We start from the raw sequence: 21,186 nt of genomic DNA, 5'->3' as shown, positions 1-21,186 counted from the left end.
TCATGTTAGCAGATGAACCACGGATGGTGAACTTGTCCTAGGTTTCCTCCGTGAAATTGGTGTTTGTTTTCAGATACAAGGTTGTCCTTTAGCCTTGGAGCAGGGGCGGGTTGGTTGTGGTTCTGACTTCTTTTACAGTCTTCTCGGTCTGTGACCCCATGGCCCTGCCACCCTCCCTTTTTCCGTTTTTTCCATTTGGTCCCACATAATATGCCTTTACTGTGTGTTTTACTGTTAATTATTTTATAATTTGACTCCTCTTACTGTATCCGTCCACTTTTCGCAGATTCTTTTTCTTCTGTCACTCACTCCAGAAGTGTGAGTCTGATGACCTCCCAGTTTAGTCCCCTCTCAATTATATTCCCATAACCCGTCTCAATCAATCAATCTTGCAAGGGAAGTAGGGAATATTTACGTCACAGCAAGCAGGAGTGTTTGGGAGCAAACTATGTCTTCTGAAAAATGTTTGACATTGCGTTTCATACCACTTGAAACCACTGGACAAATTCAGCCTCTGGATGTTTGCTTTTTCTGTGCCTATAAAATATATTATCACTCTATCTGCAGCTATGCTTTAAAAGGACAGCCAGTTTTGTGATAAGCTCCACAACAGACTGTTTGGCATTCAGTTGCATGCCGTCGCATTCCATCAGTTCTCATTACCCTGTTAAAACGGTTTGATTCTATATGCATTCTCTAATAGTGGATACTTGGCTGAATGTCCTAAACAGTTTATAACTCCCAAGGAATGTTTTTGATCTTGGGGTGTGAACCTTTGTGATCCATGTGGCATGTTACTTTTCATTTGGTGTTAATGGTGCACGTTAATGGTTTGTTTTGAACATTCTCGAATGTTGACAAAGTCTATTTTGTGACTTGTTGATACATACATCCCATTAGAGGTCGATCTCTGCACCTTCCGGACACTCATTTTGTCACTCTCCTGATGCACATGGGGAGTCATTAGCAACTAATACTTTTTCTGTTGGAACTGTTGACAGAACACTTTCAAATAAAGATTGAACTTGCAACCTTGCACTCAAGGGGTTCCTTGTTAGTGAACACGAGGAATAGCAGGCATTCATTGTGGAAAGGCTGTTACAGCTTTGGTCATCTTGTGTTGTCCAGTATCCCCATCACTGTGTACATCTCTCTTCGATCCACCTATCATACTTGTAAAGCATTGTCATAGCAACCTGCCATATGAGAGCCAAACATCAGTTTTTCTGAGAGATCACTCCGTTCAGACTCGCGTAGTACACTGTGACATCTGTCGCTTGCAGTGGTGATTCCTTTCTTAACGCCACTTCAGCTATTAAAGAGAAGTTCATCACTGACCATTCTTGCAACCCAAGTGTGTGTAATATAGAAACCTCTTCTCCTTCGACTTTTTTTTTATTGACTAGGTTGCTAATCTGCTTGCTTTTAATTTCATGTAAAGAGTAGTAGCATTCCAGGAGTGTTCGTTGAAATAATATTGACAGTGCAGATGCTGTTGATTTGATTTTAACAGGGAAGCTAAAACAGCTAAGGTCTAACCCGCCACTGCCCGCACCGAAACTGTTTATTGTGCGGTATCGCTCCCTGTATACCTAGTAAAGCCAACCAATGCCCTCAAATAGTGCAGAGTGTCCCTTTACCAGTTCTTTGTTAGACACAATTTCTTCAAGTCTAGTTACTCTCCAATACCATGCATTCGAAGATAAGGTGTGATGCAGTTTCTTCACACTCATCACAGATCCTACATTTAGGGTCCTCTTCTGTTATACCCATTGTGTGTAGGTGTTTTTAGAAATTCCCATGACCGGTCATCAGTCCAGTCAGAGGTTTGATCTCTTTCCTGTTCAATTCCAGGATTACAGAGCTTCTTTTAAAACATGGCTTGGGCATCATTACCTTACCATGGTTTTGTTTATGAACCTTGGTCCAATATTCTACATGCTGTTTCCTAAGCCAGTTCCATAGTTCTAATTTGATCATAGCCTTGGTGATAGTCAGGACAGGTTCCGATCCAATAAATGGAGTTGTTGCCCCCATCCTAACCAATCTGTCGGCTTGTTCTTGCCACAGATCCCCGAGTGGCCAGGGATCCGCACTAGGTTTACCCTATTGCTTCCCCCTAGCTCCACTAGAGCCCTGTGGCATTCTGCAACAATCTTAGATCTTGTTGCATGAGCTGCCAATGATTTCAGGGCTGCCTGGCTGTCTGAATAGATGTAGATGCCATGGTCCTTGTAGCACCTACGCATATTCTCCTCCACACATGCCCCGAGTGCAGTAATTTCAGCTTGGAATACAGAGGCCAGATTTCCTAGAGAGATGATTCTCTCCAGTCTTGGCTGAACCCCGTACACCCCTGCCCCAACGCCTTAGTCTGTTTTCGACCCATCGGTGAACCAAACGATGGCCCCCGAGCAGTGTCAAACTGTTTTTTCCCCACTGCTCCCTACTTCCAATTATTATGTTGTAAGGCTTGTTGAAGCAGTTGGGAGTTGTTATAATGTCGGCAGGCATTTCCCCATCCACTCCTATATTTACCTCACTCACTGTATTAGTGTGTCATTCTGGATATCTGAATGAGACACAGTTCTTGCCAGTTTCAAGTCTGTGCACCCCAGCTGCTGCCTCCTTCTTGACCCAAAGGTGTAGTGGAGACACGTCCAGCACGGCTTCCACTCCAGCGGTTGGTGTGCTGCTAATTCTGCATGTTATGGCTAAGGAGGCCGATCGCTGCACCTTAGCAATCTGCTTAGCTGCAACCTGCTGTTCTACTGTCTTCCACCACACTACGGCCCTGTAGGAAATCCTAGGTCTGACCACTGTGGTGTATGTCCAGTGCATACCCCTGGGGCTTAGGCCCCAGTTTTTGCCACAAGCCCTTCTAGTAGTCACTAGAGTACTTCTTGCCTTGGAGCAGATACTCTTAATGTGAGGGGTCCATGTCAGCTTCTCATCTAAGGTTACCCCTAGATATTTCACTATCCCCTTCTCACGTAGAGTTTTATTGAAGAGCTTTAGATTCCAACTTGAGTGTCGAAGCCCGCATCTCGTGGTCGTGCGGTAGCGTTCTCGCTTCCCACGCCCGGGTTCCCGGGTTCGATTCCCGGCGGGGTCAGGGATTTTCTCTGCCTCGTGATGGCTGGGTGTTGTGTGCTGTCCTTAAGTTAGTTAGGTTTAATTAGTTCTAAGTTCTAGGCGACTGATGACCTCAGCAGTTGAGTCGCATAGTGCTCAGAGCCATTTTGAGTGTCGAATATGTCTCTTCGTAAATGGCAAACAGTCTTCTTAGGATTAACCCTCGGATCCTGTTTGTTGCACAAATTTTGCACAATGTCCAAACTTCCTTGTGCCATATTTCTAACCTTGTCAGTAAATTTGCCAAGTATTACTATGACAAGGTCATCTGCGTATCCTTGACAGAAGCATTGTCTAAAATTTAATTCCTCAATGAGTTCATTCACCACTAGATTCCACAATAGAAGGGACAAAACTACTACTTGTGGGCAGCCTTTAGTGGTGGTAATTACTATCTTTTCATTCATCACGGTAGCCTCTACTTTCCTTCCACTGAGCGTGGCCCTGGTCCACCTGCATATAGTGGTCCCCAGGTCATGCACCTCTGCTGCAGGTAGTGTTACCAAAGGCCCCCTTGATATCCAGGAAGATGCAGAGGGCTATTTCTTGGAAGTGAAGGGCTTTCTCCACCTTCCTAGCAAGTTGGTGGAGAGCTGACTCGCATGATTTACCTGGTTGATGTGTGTGTTGATATCCGTGTTGGTTTGAATGTAGAGGGGCCCTACTTAGTCTCCTCTCTCCAACATATACATTAACCTGAGTTTTCCAATGTTTCGAGAATGATAGAGGACAGACCGATTGGTCTCATATCCGTGGCCTTGATATGATCAGTTCTCCCTGGCTTTGGATTGAAGATAACCTTCACTTCCCTCCAAGCATTGGGAATGATTCATACTGCTAGGCTAACTCTGAATAGCATGCATAGGGCTCTTATGAGCTCTCCTTCTGCCTGTTGCAGGAGAGATGGAAAATTTCCATTTGGCCCAGGTGACGTGAACGGTTGGAATGTTCCCACCGCCCACTGGATTTTATTAAAGTTCACACACTCCTTGGCCGATTCCCAGTCCTCTCTTTGAGTGCCTGAGAACCATTTTCTCTCCGGGATCACATTCCGGACTGTGTTGTCCGGCAGAGCATATTGAGGAAAGCGAGTTTTGAGGAGCAGTTCCAGTGTCTCGTGTGTTGTCTTTGTATATTCTCCAGTCTCCTTCCTTAACGTACCTCTTGGATTGGTTGGTACTCTAGTGAGAATCTTGTGAAGTCTGGCTTGTGCAGCTGTACTCTACACTTCCTCACAGAATGCCTTCCAGGATGCCTTCTTTGCTTGTCTGATCGCTAGATTGTAGTTGACGAGGGCCTCACGATATTTAGCCCATTGTCCTTTGTCTCGCAGTATTAAACGCACTCTGTACCTGTTTTCTTTGCGTTTCAAAGTTATTCCACAAAGGCACACTCCTGTTTGTGCACTACTTGGTGATTGTGCAGTTGTCGTGACATGAGGTCACTATGGCAGAGGTAACACCCTCTGCTACTTCCTCAAATTATACTGGATTCTGTATCGAGGTTTTAATTTTCGATAAGCCTAAGTCGAGGTCCCTGCTATATGTCTCCCAGTCCGTTTTCCTGGGATCCCTATAGGTCACGGTCTGTCTGATTCCCATTTCAACCTTGAATTTAATGTATACGTGGTCCGATGAAGCTGGCTCCAACATCACATGCCATTGTTTGACATGGCTGCCCTTCATCATGGAACTAAAGGTTGTGTCAATTACTTGTTCCCTTCTGCTATTCCTGAATGTAGGTTCATTGCCCCTATTCAGGACCTCTAAGTTGTTAGCTAAAAGGAATTCAAGAAGGTACTCACCTCTACTGTTGGCGTCCTTGGTGCCCCACACTAGGTTGAGGGCATTGGCACGCATCCCACCAGCAGTTGGTCACCTTGCCGATGGCAAGTCTCTACCGGTCTCCTCACCTCCGAGGGAGGAGGAGAGCTGTCTTCGTAAGGAAGGTATGCTGAGGCCAAAACAATTTCCCTCATGATACCTTCCTCACATTATTGCATTTTAATGGTCAATAAGTCCCTAGAGCAGAAATCCATCATTGACATGAAAGACATTTCATTTATTACATAGATGCATGTTCTGAAGTTTCTTAGATTTCTAGCATAAATCAGCTTACCTTCAGTGCCACCGATGCCTGATACACCCCCTTTATATAAATAGGGTTCTTGTATCAGGACCACGTCCACTTCTTGCCTCCCCAGGCAGCGACTCGGGGCAGTAGATGGCCCTTTACTGTGCGGCAGACTAATCTGCAGCACCTCCAGTCTCCGTCTTGCTGCCACCTTTGAGAACACTGACGGTAACCTGCGAGAACCCTAAAAACAATTTCAGGTCCTGTTCCTTCCAGGGGGGACTTCTCTCTGACCTCCACTACCAGGGTTCGTCCTCCTGGTTGATCACTCTCCAATCTTCTGTTGAGACTTTTGGGTTCAGGGCCCTATTTTCCCGAACAGTCTTAGGAGAGACTTCCTTAAGGAACTTAGGTACCCATATTGATATCTTTGCAGTCTTAAGAAGCTCCGCTGCCGTTTTAACCAGCAGCTTTGCATCTTCCCACGGGGATATCATGGGCACCTAGTCCTTGAGCCATTCTAATGTGGGCACCCCCTCACAGACAAAATTGAGGGCACAACGATCTAGAGGGACACTCCTGAAGGTGGGTCCTGGGCCAGTGTCGTCCCCGTCCCCCCCAGTCTTCTCAAAGAGGGCCATCTGCAATAGTTCCTCCTGCTGCAAGGTGATGGCCACATGTGGATAACCTTCCTGGATAACTGCTATCCAAAAAACAGAGACTGAAGTACTATAGGTCTGTTTCCCTATTTGTTGCCTCCATTTTTTCTGGACCTGCTTAGCCAGGGAGGAGGGAGTCTATAATTCCTCCTTTATCCACTTGCTACCTGTCTTTCAACCTGAGACAGTTTCATCCTGGGGGTCTTACGTTCAAGTCCCTTTAATTCCCTTCACTTGTCATTAGGAAGCCATTCTTTCCCTTCCTTTTTCTTCTGTTCCCTGAGTAGTTTCCTCCTCTGGGCCCCAGACAAGCCTTTGATCTTTATCTGGTCTAGCTTCTTGGTTGCAGTTCCCACTTCTGGCTCAGGTCTAGACCCTGATTCAGTAGTGGGAGTGCCTTCCATTGGTACTGATCTCAATGTTGTGATATCTGAGGTCTCAGTTTGTTTTTCTATTATGTTTTCTTTAATCGTGTCCATATGGGTCCCACGAGAATTGGGTAGGACTAGAAATGGATAGGGAAGATGGGAAGTTGTGGGACACACTGTCTGATCCATCGGCTGAGGCCTTTCTGGTAGTAGTTCCTCTACCTTCGGCATAGCTCTCAGCTTCACGTGGATACGCAAGCCTCTCCACCCGCACGGACAGTGCTTTATCAAAGTGGTGTCCCCTGGAGAGGGCAGATGTTACTTTTACAGAATGTCGTGGCACTTCCCAGTTTGTCTGCTAGTTACCACAGCTACCAGAAATTTCTTTATCACTATTGCCAGTCTGCTTCCTTTTCGTATACTTGTGGTCTGGTTTCTGTAAAAGTTGTAGGTAATCCTTCGGTCCTGATATTTTATCCCCCACTACCTTTTATTTTTCTATATAGGGCAACAAAGAAACTATGGTATAAGATTTTCACTTGTATAGAATACACAATAAATTTATTTCATTCTGAGGACTGCATAATGTAACAGGTTCATGGTCATACTTCTGTGTTACAGAAATAAAAAAGGCGGCCTCGGACAACGATCTTGAAATGGAAGTGGAAAGAGTAGCTCCAAAGACGAAGCCCAGTCGACCAAGGAAAGCTGCAAACTACATTGTAGACGATGACAGTGACTTCTAATTCCTTGTGTACATTTTTAAGTGCTGTTTTTACCCTTCACTTTGTTCAGTTTTGTGTATTTTAAGACAGTCTCCTTCACTCATAAATGTATATTGTTTTCTAATGATAGATTGGTGACTAATATGATTTAGTTTTCAGCATTTTGGACATTATAGTGTTACAAACTCTGTATTTTAAATTCAGCAAAGCTGTAGACATGTCGGTGCTCAGTGGTTTATGACTGTGTATTGTGAACAGAAAAGGAGCTTCTTTGCTGTGTCATAGCAGTATGTGCTATGCTTTTATATTTTTATTTTATTACAGAAACTGTGAAAACGAAAAACTGAACTGCTTGGAAACTAATATTTTGCAAGCTTAATAGCGTGATTTTAATAAGAAAGTAGTAGTACTATTGTTACTTGTTTTGCTCTTTATCATGCAACAGTTGTCAGTGAAAGAGAAGACTTTTTGAAGTGTTCTGTCATTTTTTATTCAGTGTTGTTGTATGTGTTTAATTCGATTGTATTTAAACTGGTTCATAATCAAGAAAACTGGTATTAAATATGCTATTATTTTTGATTCAATGGACAGTTTACAAATTAAACAGTGAATTCAACTTTGTAGACAAACCCAATGATTGGGTGACAATAGTTTGCACCTTAGAATAATCTCAGTTATCTTGAGCAAAGTTTTTACTGTAACCCACTTTTAAAGTTTGTTTTACCATTATTACTGTATTAGACATATTTAGCATAAAAAAAACCAGTTTTAAACTATTTATAAGTTGCAGATGGTTTAATCATTAATTGTACTGTTGAATACTTGAAATGTATGTTTTAGTAAAATACAATAAAAATGTATTGTTTTGTAATACTGATGGTACTGTAGGGAGTACAACTCTGGCTTTATAATTACATCTCAAATTATGATATACTCCACAGGGATGTAAGTCAGACACATATAATGGTGCACAATTCACTAACTAAAAATCAGACCACCTGTATGGTCTGATTAACTTTGTTATTAACATTTTGGTGACCAGCCTCGACACAGATTGGGCCACATCACTGTATTCAAAAGATCGAGCCACAGTCTGGCTGCAGTTTTCTCAAACACAGGTGTACACGCTGGCAAGCCATCTGTAGCCTCAGGTACATCATTACAAAGCAGTCGCATTCCTACAGTACTGGTATAAAACACCTACCCACAGTCGTAAGAGGATGGACTCTTCATAATTCATTGCTTTGTAGTATACAGTACAAGCACTTTGAGACAATCTTCAGTAACAGTTTGGGTAGAGATGAATGAAAGACACACTTTTGGGTTTTGTTAGGACTCCTAATATAAAGTTGTGATTATTGCTTTAGAAATATAGTTACAGTTTCTTTGCCTATATGTGCCCTCAGTCACAGAACACATTTTAAAGTTTCAGCTGTAGAACTTTAGATCACCACTAGATGGGCCAAAACAAGAGGGTGCAAGCCCATCTCCTCGTTACCAGTGGGCTGTCATCCTAACATTTTGTACTGACACACATTGCGGGCTGGTACTCTATCCTTTTGATTTTTCCCTGTTTGCAGAGTGTTGATGCCACCTGCGTGTGGTGTTGGGATTTTGAGGTGCTAGATTGTATTGTGGATGAAATCTTCCCAGCACTGCACTGTGATGTGGTGACAGAACTAACAGCGCACGCGCGAACGCGCGCGCGCACACACACACACACACACACACACACACACACACACACACACACACACACACACAATGCCTTTTCTGTGGCATCAGCCATTTTCTTTTATGTTCTCTGTAATTCTGTCATGCTGTGTATTTATCAGTTATATCTGTTTCTAATGGGTACTCTTTTTGAATTGCACTATATTTGGTGTGTAAAAGTGGGCAATCTCTTTTTGATGAGAGCAGTTATATAAAAGTCAATTACATTATTTACACATAGTAGTTATGCTAGTTCCTTAGATACCGTGGCCTGTCAGCCTGTGCATGTGGGTCTTTGTTGTGACATGGCATTAGGTAATACATGGTCAGACTGTTGTTGCACTTGCTTGGGAAGGATCCACACAAAATAACCCCACACAACTCGAACAAATCAGTACAAAATAGTTATCAGAGTGCCCCTTGATTGTTCATACTAACTGCATTTATCTATTACTAATAAAAATGTTTTTCTCCCACTGTATGAAGTGTTCAAACAATTTGAGAAGCTGGGTAATGTCTTGTGCCGTGGCAGTTGTCGAATATGTCGCCGGGGTACATATCTGAAAGTTCTTTGAGCAAGCTCGTCAGACATCCAGCGCTCTTGTATGTGATGTGGATTGGTCATGGTGATGCTGTTATGTGGTCAGCTCAGTCGCAAGATATAATTTTGAAGGCCTCTCATTTCAGGTGTGATGTGAAAGGTTCAGCTTGAGGTGATTGTGTTTCTCACGTGACCAAGTACAGCCAAAGAACACAGTAACCATTCGAGGCAGTAGTTTCCCCAAATGCAGCTGTCAGCATTTTTATTGATGCAGGGTTGATCATTATTTCTCCAGTTGTAAGTTGGATGTCATCCTACTGTGCTTATTTAAAAGGTCTTTAAATAAATAAAACCGAGAGGGGCCAAGCTATACTCAACTAGAAACAGTTGCATGTGGATCCTTGGGGATTTTTTGTAATAAGGGAAGTAGGCTGTGGTGGGAGACTCTCATTATTGCCTAACATTTCATCTCGTAACGTTGGAGACATCTGTCTATAATGAAAGAGTTAATATTTTCAAATATAAAAGAGCTCAATAAGCCAAACTGTTTATATGTAACTGTGCAATGGTCGGTTCATGATGTCAGCAGACTGCTGTGTAACATTGTGGAGTTGCACTGATGTAGCACGGAGCTTGAACTGTGGGAGAGTTGCCGCTGTTTTAAGTAGCACAGATGCCCACATATTTTTTAATTTGACTCCTGTACCTTTTCTGTTAAAACTACTTTTGTGCCTTTGTATTTCTACGGTCTCTCGATACACCAAAGAATAGTAACAATTGGACATGCGCCCTTGCCACGCTAGCAGTACACAAAATCTCTAGCATTTGCAACTGATTGTATACAGAATGTTGTCTAAGGTACAAACTACCAAATGGAATGTCAGAGTTAATTACGACTTTGAAGTTTTATTCTCAAGTTGAGGTGAAACCTAACTTGGTGTAATCACTCGTGTCCGGGTCTGTAGCTAAAGTTCATCTCCCGTAAACAGTATCACAGAACAGGATCGTGACAGAGAGGAGACCTGTTCTGTATTCCAGGAGGCCCACCAGATGACTCTCCTTCTGTCACAGCGACTTCACTTAATCATGTGGACCCCCCACTGTGAGCAATTTGAAGTATGCTGCGCTGCTGCCACTGTAGCATTGGCACACGGTGCTTGAGAAGGCAGTGGCCGTGTCTTCTGTGTGGTGACCGTGCCTTATGAACATGTGGCACAACACAGAAACTACTAAATGCATTGATATGCAATGTAAAAGTACATGAGAGCAATTTCATCTGAGCATCACAGGTAAGAGGGTAGATCAAATATGAACTGACTGTTTATTCTGTGTGTCTTTGGTTGGTAGGACTGGGCTAACACTTCCAGTAAGCTGGGGAGAGCCAACCAGTTCACCTTCCCATCCAGTTAATTACAAGTGCTCATTATGCCGGAGCAACAGGTGCACCTGCATGTTGCACAATGCATTACTTACTTTCTTGCTTGTGAATGAGTTAGTGGTGGAAGTTTTTCAGTGATAGTGTACAGTTCGGGAAACTGTAGAGGTCTTGTGTGTCTTTCTGGCATAAGTAGTTAAAGAAAGGGCGAGAAGCAGCAAATTAGGAACATGATCACTGTCCTTGGACAAGCATTCCGAATGAACATTTTGCATAATGGTTTGTGCACGAGTCAGTACTGCATACTACTGCAAGTTGTCGAACTTGATATAGCTCTCGTGTATTGTGTAGTGTAGGCCTATACCAAGAAAGTGCACTGGTGGAAAACATTTTTACTCCATTTACCTCAATAAATTTAAATGGCTGAACAGCATTTTATGGAACATAGGTAATAGCCATCCAGATTAAAATGGCTTTTAAACAAAAAAAATAAACAACCTCCACTGAAATCTAATCTTTCATCTGGGAGATATGATGCTACAGCCATATGCGTTAAACATGTAACATCCATCTGTTTGCATTGGGGGTTAAAAACAGAAAAACCTGTTGTAGTGTATGATGGGAGAAAGGTCATAGATAACTGAAAATGTTTTCCTTTTATGCGACCCACCTTGCTAACTTGTTATAATTGATACCTCACAAGGATTGGGATAACTTTAAGGAAAAACACACAAGATGGACCCCACAAATTTTCTAATTTGTTGTTTCCTGTATTAGACCTTACTGCTTAACCATAATATTATAAGTAAAATTTACAATAATAAACTCAAACCATTTATACCATTAAGAGCAGAGCTTGAAATCGGGAATAGACAAGTAAGAAGTCACACCAATTAGGCATGGTTGCAAGCAGGTTCAACAAAAAATATAGTATCTGTAAAATGAATTTCAATGACTGCCACTAAATGTACTTAAAATTCCCAAACATGGGTGACACGGTACACAAATGGATAACACCCATCCAAAATACAGAGAGGAGAGCAAGTCACACCGCTAATTGTGGCTATTGAAAAGCCCTTACAATGTATATGCCTTAGTAAAATTTCCTTCAGCAATAAAAATACAGTCCCCCAAAATACAAGCAAAGCTGGGAAGGTATAAAATTTAAATGTGACTTCCAACTGACACTCACCAGCAGAAACATGATCCTTAAATAAATGTACAATTGCCCAAAATACAAGATATACTGAGAAATACAGTAGGTGGCAATCACAGCCAACTGGGAACAAGCAAGCAAGTTTCTCAGTGAGCTGTTAGCTAATGACTGTGAATCAACAGAAAGGCTCAACAGTTCATACTGATAAGTAAAATGCCTTAAAACGTAATGTGCTCAAGATGTAGCAATAAGAGTGCAAGGTTTAAATGAGTAGTTAATGAGCAGGTATAGTGAGGAATAAATTAGGGCTTGTGAAACTCACCTTAAACCTCAAAAGCTTACTGGATTCACCAAATAGGACTGATTAATAGTTCCCGATTAATCAGTGGCGCTCCGCTGTAGCACGCATCATACGGTCAACATTACTTAACTTAAAGCACTACTATCCAGCTGGTAGAGGCAAGAGTTTGTGGGTCTAATCTCCCCCTCCCTCCCTCCCCCCCCCCTCCCCCTCCTAATCACAAGAAACAAAAAATAACGTCAAAGGGGAGACAGCTGTAATACCTCTGCCAAACTGAATATAAATACACTCTACATGTACCAATCGATACCACACAATGCTTGGGATAACCACATCATCTGTGAATAACCTCACAGAGCTCCAGCATTATCCGCTAGTATATGTTGAACTGCATCTGGAAGGAAGTCCTGAACTCACAAATGTGGCCCAATACTTAGTAAGTCCATATTTTATTTACTAAATGACAGTGTGGAACAGTAGCAAATTCCTTCCAGAAGCAAAAGAACACAACACCACATCACATTAATTCTGCTAATTAATCAAACGTGATGGGGAAAAAGAATGTAAAGATTATTTAACCATGGACCTAGTTCACTAACATGATTGTTGTAGAATAATTTAATACCTTTAAATTTCCAAGTAAACAAAATGAAGTAATAGACTTGGAGAGTCCCCAACTAGATATTGTTTGAAGTTCTGTTTGTGCTGTTTGTCCCTGAAATCCTGAAGGCAGTCGATTGTGTACCTGCTTTGGCCTTCGACTTCCACAGTGCTGCTAGTCTAAATGACCCAAGTAAGTAAGCAAAAAGTTAGTATGTGGAATACTGAACCCTCTAGATGTGTATCTATCCTCTGCAAGCCACTTGGGGTGTGTGTGTGTGTGTGTGTGTGTGTGTGTGTGTGTGTGTGTGTGTGTGTGTGTGTGTGTGTGTGTGTGTGTCAGAGAGTACTTCTGCTACCACTCTCTCTACACTCCTTCCCTGTTCCATTCAGAAATGCTGCAAGGAAAGAATGATTGTAGTTTGAGCTCTAATTTTCTTGTCAGGGTTATTTCACGAGGTGAGATAGTATGTTTTCCAGTCCGTGTGGAACACACACACTGTCGAAATTTCACTTGTAAACCTCTCCATGATGTAAAACACCTATGGTGTAGTATCTGTTACTGGAGTTTGTTGAGCATCCACAAAACGCTTTTGTGCTTACTAAGCAATGCCGTAATGGAACATGGGAATACTCATTGGATTTTCCATCACTCTGTTATTAATCATACTTTGTAAGGGTCGCATACTGATGAACATTACTCAAGAATTGATTGAACAAGTGTTTTGTAAGCTACTTGTTTCTTGTACAAGTATCATTTCCTTAAGTTTCTCTCAGTAGAGTGAGCATGGCATTTGCTTTTCTTAGCATTTGTTTTATGCGATAACTCCTCTTTAGAATGAGATTTTCACTCTGCAGCGGAGTGTGCGCTGATATGAAACTTCCTGGCAGAGACTTGAACTCGGGTCCTTTGCCTTTCGCGGGCAAGTGCTCTACCATCTGAGCTACCCAAGCAAGACTCACGCCCCGTCCTCACAGCTTTACTTCTGCCAGTATCTCATCTCCACCTTCTAAGCTTTACAGAAGCCCAGATGATAGAGGTCCCGATTTCGAATCTTGGTCCGGCACACAAGTTAAGGCTTCTTCACACCTGAGTGGAGTTAAGTGTTGTTTTTTTATGTTTTGGGCTCTTCATATTCTAAGGCCGCATCTGTGCAAATGTGGAATTGGACCTGTTATATACAGGGTGTATACGAACCGGGAGATCCGAGAAAAACCTGAAAATTTGTTCATCCGGGAGAAAATCGGGAAAAACTCAGAAATTTTTTAGAATTCCGGGAATTTTTCAGTTAAATTTTTGTGATTTTGACTGGTAAGAATCAATACACTAACAATGGATGTTACTGTATCCCGCTACTGCAGAATACTACTGCAGCAACAAACCATGAACAAGAGAAAAAAAACGAAAATAAAACTTACATTGGCACGGAAATGCGCCATATACAACAACAAAACAGTGCTCATACAAGCGTCTGCCAACAGCAAAGTGTGTCAAAGGCTTTAGGAAGACTGAAATGCTTCATAACATGCGCAGTTGAGTCCCGTATGAGTAGTATCTTCTCCCGCTTCTGGTTACAGAAGTGTGGCTGGGCGCCACTACTTAATATTGCCCCGATTCGGAAATATCGTAGATCCGGGGCTGATGCACAGAGCAGTCTGAGTTGTGGTGGAGGGCTGGGTCGTCTCCACGTGACCTATGTTTACGTTCAGTGATTTTGTTGTTTCTTCTTCGTTTGTTGCTCTCACGTTAAATGAGAACAAAATGGATTTTTGTGTATTTTGTTAAAATACGTTCGTATAGTTACTGATGGCCAAAATATGTTATTAGTTTCAGATATTATTTCCACCTTTCTGACAGTCAAGCATTAATCGCCTTGCGGAACAATGAAGTTATTTTTGCCGGTTTTCTGTAGAGATTTGGCTTTGATTCATCGTTTCTGCTCAGGCAGTCAATTTATTTGAAACGAAGTATTTAATTTCACACTATTGGCTAGTTTCAACTGTTCACTACAGTTAAAGTGCACGTATGGCATTATGCCAGAATAAAGAACCAAACATGAGATAATACGGTATTGGTACTCCAAGAAAATTTATTACATACGAGTGTGCATTTTAAGCCGAATTATGTCTTTTAGTATGGATCATGAAATTCCGACGCTTTTTAAGTATCCTCTGATGATGTCTTGTTTCGTTTATGACATAATGCAAGATCTTTTAATGTTTTACACGTACGGCCGGCCGGGGTGGTCGAGCGGTTCTAGGCGCTACCGTCTGGGAACAGCGAGACCGCTACGGTCGCAGGTTCGAATCCTGCTACGGGCATGGATGTGTGTGATGCCCTTAGGTTCGTTAAGTTTAAGTACTTCTAAGTTCTAGGTGACTGATGACCTTAGAAGTGAAGTCCCATAGTGCTGAGAGCCAATTTTTTTTTTTTACACGTACGAACGTATATATGGGCTTCCTGCGTCATCGTAGCTGCGCAAGTTCGGTGACGCCTGTTATCTGGCGCTCTCTTGCAACTGCTGAAACGAACCTATTTCTAACAGGTCGCGGGAAAATATTGTGGATGGTGGTTTGAAAAGAGTTCCATTCAAAGCAAATTTCCTTTTGCACAAGATGAACTATGTACGATGAATTTCTTAAATCACAGTGTGTTTAACTCTGATTTAAAAGTCAACTTTTTGAGGACGACCATTTAGAAGAATTTCGAGCCCAGAAGATCAGAAATTTACGTCGTTATTAAAAATTTTACTTGCGCATTTATGTGATGTGTCTTAAAGTGTAACACGCGCAAAAAAGATCAACATTATACGTGGAAGCTTGACTTTTCTTGCAGCTTATTAATCTTTGAGACCAATATTATCTGCGAATGCTACATATATTAATTTAAACCATTAACTTTTCTTATTTGTGTGTTCGCGCTACTTAGGAGTGATCTTGCTATTGGCTGACTACATCACGTGTCCTATGCTGTCATCAGCTGACGAGATCACGTGACATGAGCAATTACTGGGTTACAAAAGCCCATCATAATCTCGATTTCAATGTTTCGGAAAGTGACATGCGCTGTTTGGCGGAATTGAAATCTATACCTTCGTAATTCGAAAATATGCAGCGTACGTCTTGCGCTGCACATCAAAGGTCTTTCAAAACATGTTCCCCCCTCCCATTAGTCTCGTTTCCTAGAGTGCCAGGAAATTCTATGTCGGTATAGAAAACCATAAACGTTCAGAGGATTGATGAGTTTTCCAGTGCCGAGGAAGAGTATACTGTCGCTTAATACGGAAAAAAATCCATTTTCACTTGGGAGAAAGTGTGTTTTTAACTGGGAAATCCGGGAATTTTTTTCCCTTGTCCACGTATACACCATGAAAAATTTCTTAATACTACTTTTCCATCTCACGTTTGAGAAGTTGGTGCGTATGAATGAAATGTGAAACTATTTCCTAACATAAAGCTTTTTGCTTGTAGTAGGCCTAATAGGCATTTGATATTGGTACTTTGTGAATTATATTATGTCGTGTTATAAAAATGACCATTTGTGCCAAAACAGCCTCGTTTATTTGGTGTGTGTTACAAAATTGCTCCAAAATTAGAAAGCCCTATTTTGTTTTATCTAGCAGACAGTGACAAAATAGACGTAATCAGGTCGGGAAACCACACCAGCCTTAGGTATTATTTGTGTTAACAGCTTTCTCAGTATTAGATAACGACATTTCGATTTTTCATGTAGCGAAACGTTTGACGAGCTTTGATGAGGTAATAGATTCTTTCGCAGAAAGGAAAGCACACCATGTAAAGCTGTAGCAAGATTAGAGAGAAAAAAATGCTGGGAGCTGTGAATTGAAGAAATGTGTACTTTCTTGCTTGTCTCTTTTCTTTATTGGTTTTATGTATCCTATATTTAATTTAGTCACACATAACAGCAAGTTATTAGCTAATAGGCAATAAAGAGTGCACATTTCCTGAAGAGTTCTTGTTCTCCCGATTACAAATAATCCCATCCGCTACTAATTGCCGGTTCTTTTTTTTTTAAAAAAAAAAAAAAAAAAAAAAGGAAAAGAGGGGTAGGATATCAAACCGGCCGACTGGGAGCAAGAGAGGCACTACAGGACATTTCAATTTCCACTGTCCTGAATATAATTCGATGGCATCCATTACAAAAATACACGTTTCAATTCCACAGAGCGAAATACTGTGACGTGCGGTAGAAGAATGCTTTATGAAGAGGCGTGGCGCTGCACTTTGGCACACTTACGACCAAATAACATGTCTTACATTTCCTCGAACACATATGTTTTGTGTTTCAGACTTTTCAGAAAGACGTGCGCAACAAGATGAACATATTTTTGAAAATTCGATTGTTTTTTAGTATTGACCTAGTTCGCAAATATCGTAGCTCCGAGGCTGATGCGCAGAGCAGTCTGAGTTACAGTGGGTAGTCTCTACGTGACCCGTGTTTACATTTAGCGATTTTGCTGTTTCCCCTTCGTTTACTCTCACGTCACATGAAAACAAAACGGATATCTGTGGCAGGGAGCTATCAAGTGAATTAAAATACATCCACATAATCACAGAAGACTAAAATATGTCATTAGTTTCAGATTTCATTTTATTTCCACCTTCCTGACTGTCAAACATTAATCGCCTTACAGAACAATGAAATTATTTTTGTCTGTTTGCTAAAGAAATTTGACTTTTATTAACATTTTTCCGCAGAGGCAGCCAATGTATTTGAAACGAAACGTTTAATTCCACAGAGCTAGTTTCAACTGTTCACTGCATTTCAAGTGAACGTTTTCATCTTTTAGCACATATGGCATTACGCCATAATAAATAACCAAACGTAATATAACACAGTACTGGTTCTCCAAGAAAATTTACATCCTGAAAACCACACTGAAAAGCTTAATATCAGGTCGAGGTCTACTTCGTTGGGAATCTGGTCATACAAATGTGCACTTTAAATGTGCACATTTTCGTATGGTTCACGAAATTCCGATGCTCTTGAGTATGTATCTTCTGATGTCTTGTTTCTGTTATGACGTAATGTATGATCTTTCAATGTTTTACGCGTACGTACATAAGGGCTCCCTGTGTCACGGTAGTTGCTCAAGCGCAGTGTCGCCTGTTATCTGCGCTCTCTGACAACTGCTGAATGTATGTGAAATCTTAGGGGACTTAACTGCTAAGGTCATCAGTCCCTAAGCTTACACACTACTGAACCTAAATCATCCTAAGGACAAACACACACAGGCATGCCCGAGTTAGGATTCGAACCTCCGCCGGGAACAGCCGCACAGTCCATGACAGCAGCGCCTTAGACCGCTTGGCTTATTCCACGCGGCGCAAGTGCTGAAACGAACCTATTTCTAACATGTCGCGGGAAAATATTGCGAATGGTGGTTTGAAAAGCGTTACTTTCGAAGTAAATATCCTTCTACGTAAGTTGAACTATGTGCGAGAATGTACCATGAATTTCTTAAATCACAGAGCACGTGACTCTCATTTAAAAATCAGCTCTTTGATGACGAGCCGATTAGAATAATTTCGAACCCTGAAGATCAGACATTTATGTCATTATTAAAAATGTTGCTGGCACATTTGTGTGATATACATTAAAGTGTAACACGCGCAAAAAAGATCAACATTATATGCGAAATCTTAGCTTCTCTTGCAGCTTATTAACCTTAGAGACCAATATCATACACTCCTGGAAATTGAAATAAGAACACCGTGAATTCATTGTCCCAGGAAGGGGAAACTTTATTGACACATTCCTGGGGTCAGATACATCACATGATCACACTGACAGAACCACAGGCACATAGACACAGGCAACAGAGCATGCACAATGTCGGCACTAGTACAGTGTATATCCACCTTTCGCAGCAAGGCAGGCTGCTATTCTCCCATGGAGACGATCGTAGAGATGCTGGATGTAATCCTGTGGAACGGCTTGCCATGCCATTTCCACCTGGCGCCTCAGTTGGACCAGCGTTCGTGCTGGACGTGCAGACCGCGTGAGACGACGCTTCATCCAGTCACAAACATGCTCAATGGGGGACAGATCCGGAGATCTTGCTGGCCAGGGTAGTTGACTTACACCGTCTAGAGCACGTTGGGTGGCACGGGATACATGCGGACGTGCATTGTCCTGTTGGAACAGCAAGTTCCCTTGCCGGTCTAGGAATGGTAGAACGATGGGTTCGATGACGGTTTGGATGTACCGTGCACTATTCAGTGTCCCCTCGACGATCACCAGTGGTGTACGGCCAGTGTAGGAGATCGCTCCCCACACCATGATGCCGGGTGTTGGCCCTGTGTGCCTCGGTCGTATGCAGTCCTGATTGTGGCGCTCACCTGCACGGCGCCAAACACGCATACGACCATCATTGGCACCAAGGCAGAAGCGACTCTCATCGCTGAAGACGACACGTCTCCATTCGTCCCTCCATTCACGCCTGTCGCGACACCACTGGAGGCGGGCTGCACGATGTTGGGGCGTGAGCGGAAGACGGCCTAACGGTGTGCGGGACCGTAGCCCAGCTTCATGGAGACGGTTGCGAATGGTCCTCGCCGATACCCCAGGAGCAACAGTGTCCCTAATTTGCTGGGAAGTGGCGGTGCGGTCCCCTACGGCACTGCGTAGGATCCTACGGTCTTGGCGTGCATCCGTGCGTCGCTGCGGTCCGGTCCCAGGTCGACGGGCACGTGCACCTTCCGCCGACCACTGGCGACAACATCGATGTACTGTGGAGACCTCACGCCCCACGTGTTTAGCAATTCGGCGGTACGTCCACCCGGCCTCCCGCATGCCCACTATCGCCCTCGCTCAAAGTCCGTCAACTGCACATACGGTTCACGTCCACGCTGTCCCGGCATGCTACCAGTGTTAAAGACTGCGATGGAGCTCCGTATGCCACGGCAAACTGGCTGACACTGACGGCGGCGGTGCACAAATGCTGCGCAGCTAGCGCCATTCGACGGCCAACACCGCGGTTCCTGGTGTGTCCGCTGTGCCGTGCGTGTGATCATTGCTTGTACAGCCCTCTCGCAGTGTCCGGAGCAAGTATGGTGGGTCTGACACACCGGTGTCAATGTGTTCTTTTTTCCATTTCCAGGAGTGTATGTGAAAGCTTTGCTTTTCTTGTAGCAGCACTATGTACATTAATTTAAACTATTAACTTTCCCTGTTTGTGTGTTCGTGCTACGTAACGTGTCCTGTGCTCTGAATATCCGCTGTCATCGGCTCCGAGATCACTTGAAATGAGGCCAGCCGGAGTGGCCGTGCGGTTCTAGGCGCTACAGTCTGGAGCTGAGCTACCGCTATGGTCGCAGGTTCGAATCCTGCCTCGGGCATGGATGTGTGTGATGTCCTTAGGTTAGTTAGGCTTAATTAGTTCGAAGTTCTAGGCAACTGATGACCTCAGAAGTTAAGTCGCATAGTGCTCAGAGCCATTTGAACTTGAAATGAGCTATGACTGTCTTACAGAAACGCATCGCAATCTCGATTTCAGTGATTCGGAAAGTAACGTGCGGTGTTTGGTGGAATTCCAAGGTGTACTTTCGTAGTACGAAAATACGCAACTTACATGTTGCTGTACATCAAAGATATTTCCAAAACGTATCTTTTTCTCTGAGTTTCGTATTCTAAAATGCCCGAGAAATTCTACGCCCGTGTATCAAAACCTTAACCATTCAAGGGAAAATAAACCGTCACTTAACACGGAAAAAGCGTGTTTTCATCTGGGAGGAAGTGTATTTTTAACCGAGAAAAATCCGGGAATTTTTCTTCCTTGTCTGTGTATACACCCTGTAGTAGAAATCCTTGGGTAACAGAAGAGATACTGAATTTAAATGATGAAAGGAGAAAATACAAAAATGCAGTAAATGAAGCAGGCAAAAAGGAATACAAATGTCTCAAAAATGAGATCGACAGGAAGTGGAAAATGGCTACAGGGATGGCTAGAGGACAAATGTAATGATGTAGAGGCTTATCTCACGAGGGATAAGATAGATACTGCCTACAGGAAAATTAAAGAGACCTTTGGAGAAAAGAGAATCACTTGCATGAATATCAAGAGCTCAGATGGAAACCCAGTTCTAAGCAAAGAAGGGATAGCAGAAAGGTGGAAGTAGTATATAGAGGGTCTATACAGGGACGATGTTCTTGAGGACAATATTATGGCAATGAAAGAGGATGTAGATGAAGATGAAATGGGAGATACGATACTGCGTGAAGAGTTTGACAGATCACTGAAAGACCTGAGCCGAAACAAGGCCCCAGGAGTAGACAACATTCCATTAGAATTAATAGCCTTGGGATAAACAGCTCTGACAGAACTCTAGCACCAGGCTGCAGATTCCTTGACTTGCGCCAATGGGCGGTTGGGTTTCGGGTTCTGCTGAATAGGTCAGGTGTCCACTATACGCAGGAGGCAGCTACACGGGTAGCAGGGGCTGTGTGGCGTGGATTGGGCAGTTTTTTGGTTAGAGGGTCTTGGGAAAACACAAGAAGGGCTTGCCACAAAGGGTGC

At 42.8% G+C, this 21,186-nt stretch overlaps 1 protein-coding gene across 1 annotated transcript in view; it reads left to right on the top strand.

Annotated features, from left to right (window-relative positions):
* LOC124716735 (DNA topoisomerase 2) overlaps positions 1-7,744 on the top strand; it is a 137,938-nt gene extending 130,194 nt beyond the window's left edge. Inside the window, exon 24 of the mRNA XM_047243279.1 lies at positions 6,857-7,744. Coding sequence (XP_047099235.1) covers positions 6,857-6,981 — 125 coding nt within the window. The 3' untranslated portion in view covers positions 6,982-7,744. The remainder of the gene's footprint in view (positions 1-6,856) is intronic.
* The last annotated feature ends 13,442 nt before the right edge of the window (positions 7,745-21,186 follow it).

The sequence above is a fragment of the Schistocerca piceifrons genome, chromosome 9, assembly GCF_021461385.2.
Source record: "Schistocerca piceifrons isolate TAMUIC-IGC-003096 chromosome 9, iqSchPice1.1, whole genome shotgun sequence".
NCBI lineage: Eukaryota > Metazoa > Arthropoda > Insecta > Orthoptera > Acrididae > Schistocerca > Schistocerca piceifrons.
Note: the sequence above shows the minus strand (reverse complement) of the source record. Positions and strands in the feature narration are given on the sequence as shown.